At 51.1% G+C, this 2,500-nt stretch overlaps 1 protein-coding gene across 2 annotated transcripts in view; it reads right to left on the reverse strand.

Annotated features, from left to right (window-relative positions):
- The window catches only part of LOC106805778, a 38,769-nt gene that overhangs the window by 30,367 nt on the left and 5,902 nt on the right, over nt 1-2,500 (reverse strand). For both annotated transcript variants that reach the window (XM_014807499.1, XM_014807500.1), the window contains exon 2: nt 785-1,041. In XM_014807499.1, the coding sequence (XP_014662985.1) occupies nt 785-1,041 (257 nt within the window). The remainder of the gene's footprint in view (nt 1-784; nt 1,042-2,500) is intronic.

A 2,500-nucleotide genomic window follows, 5' to 3' on the forward strand; every position in this document is an offset into this window, starting at 1 on the left:
TTTATTTATATTATATTTATATATTTATGTTGTGATTATCAAACTAACAGAGTGTTATACATGCACATTTTCGTGTAACTCGGGGTTAACTTCCCAGTAAAGCAATATTTTAACCAATTTCGACACATTTCAAACACAGTCGCCCAGAATTTAACGTTCAGAATTTAACGTGATTTCGTCAGGCTTCATTGACCGCTTGGCAATTAACTCAGATAATTTTTTTTCGATTAATTTCCCATCAGCATCAGCGCCACGACTCTATCCCCATGCAACAATGGCGGACACGCAGTTTATGCAACAATGACGGTGTATCTCCCTTACGGCCTTCTTTGCTATCGTGTTGTTAAGGTGGAAGTCGCTATTTCCTTCAAATAATTTTCTATTAATTTCCCATCAGCATCAGCGCCGCGACTCTATCCTCAACAATGGCGGACACGCAGTGTAGCCGTTTACGCAACAATGGCGGTGTTGCACGGTTTGACGGTATATATCTTCCTTACGGCAAACATACCCCTTATATTGCACATGGCCAAATAAGTCATATCGTCATGGGCATACGCAATGTGACATGCGCCTTGCTGGACATGCCCAGGCCCATACGAAATCTAGCAAGGGTACGTTTACAATAAGGGTCACAGCGACCACACGGTTTGGCCTCTGACGCAACAATGGCGGCTACGCCATGTGGTCGCTGACGCAACAATGGCGGCTACGCCGTGTGGTCGCTGACGCAACAATGGCGACTACGCGGTGTAGCCGCAGACGCAACAATGGTGGCACTCACCAGTAGATTTGGCATCGAATACGACCGGTCGATCTCGTCTCCGACCATCCTCAGGTGTTCGGCGATCTGTCGCTGCATCTCATCGCTACTCGCCGTCCACCGCCGCTGCTGCTGCTGCTGACCCTGCACGAGGTCGGGAAGCTGCGTACACCTAGCTGCGAGGGCGCCAGGAGTTCCCTGCTGCCCGCCGTCATGGCAACCGCCGTCATCGTCGTCGTGACGCCCGTTGCCCATATCGATGGGTTCGATGTGCGCACCTAGCCGAAGAAAAACACAAATGCGAGACCGGTGAGAAAACGACGCGTCGACCAACCAATGAGAAAAGAATGTTCTCTCGAAATCGGCCGCCAATGAGAAAATAATGCGCTCGCGTGCGACTGGCTTAATTGGCTTCGGGGTTGCGGGAGGAACGACTGCAGCGTTGTTGCAGTGTTTACCAGGCATGCACGACGGTCGCCCGCCGGGCGAGGCTCGAGGGCGCGCGCGCTGCAAGATTTAATGAGTTTGATTAATTTATCGCGGCGATTTAAATACGTTATCGCATTATAAAGTAATTAACCGAAGAGCGAGCACACAGACACACGCGCGCGCAGACACGCACACACGCGCACACACGCAGGCGCACGCAGGCACGCTCGCACGACAGGCGGTGTCGGCGATGTTAAATGGGTGAGGCGCGAAAATCCTGTGAAATCGTCGACGCCATTTTCTCATTAGTGCGCCTAATTGGGTGGCAAACAGCCGTCAACGCCGAACTATAATCCAAACCCTTGTCTGCTTATCCCACAAATAAGCTCATCTCTGTTGTTTCCTTAAAAAAACGTTCACCTTGTCCGATTATTATCCACTAGTTACCGCGTCTGTGCACTGAGAGAGAATGTTACCATAGCTACCGTATACTATAGGCCTACACTTATACATCCATCTAATGGCGATATCTGCTGCATAAATTCTAGAGGATATAATTATAATACTATAAATAACCCATCGTTATAGTCAGTCCTGGATGTCCCTGGCCAGAGATACTAAGACCTATTAAGTACACAAACAATTTAATAACCATTTCAATGTGTAACTATTTTTACCTTGGCCGTTGGACTTTAGTCATAGACGACTGCTATCGCTAACCCGTGATACTAAGGTTTAGGTTATTTACCATTTGTATATTTCACCTGGGACGTTCGACATATCTGAGTAGAGATAGGTTAGTTCCCGCAATGAGAGGTAATTAACCGGCTCAGGGGCAATTTGTGTGTATGCGTGCGTGCGTGAATCGGTGCGCGCGCGTGAGTGTGCATGAGCGTGAGGGCGTGCGCGTGTGTGTGTGTCTATGTGTGTCTGTATGCGTGCATGTCTGTATGCGTGCGTATATATGTGTTTGTCAGTGGGGAGCGCACATGACCGCACGCAGTAGCCTCATGTCATCACATCATTATCGGCACGCTCGCCGCGTGCGGGAAACACAACCACCGTCACTTCCCACCTGCCCGCCTCCGCCCGCCGTCGCCCGCGGACGGTCCGGTGAGCGGGGTGTCCGGAGACCAGTGTCCACGCACGGCGTGACGCGACTCGCTGCGTGCGTGCGCGCATTATCTCTCACTCGCGCCCTCTGTCCCGTCCCTCGCCACAGGCGCACGGATGCTCGATGAGCTATGCATAACGCACGCATGCACGCATACGCACGCACACGCGCAAGTTCGCGTGCGCACGCTCACG

The sequence above is a fragment of the Priapulus caudatus genome, unplaced genomic scaffold (assembly GCF_000485595.1).
Source record: "Priapulus caudatus unplaced genomic scaffold, Priapulus_caudatus-5.0.1 Scaffold126, whole genome shotgun sequence".
In the NCBI taxonomy this organism is placed as follows: Eukaryota; Metazoa; Priapulida; class Priapulimorpha; order Priapulimorphida; family Priapulidae; genus Priapulus; species Priapulus caudatus.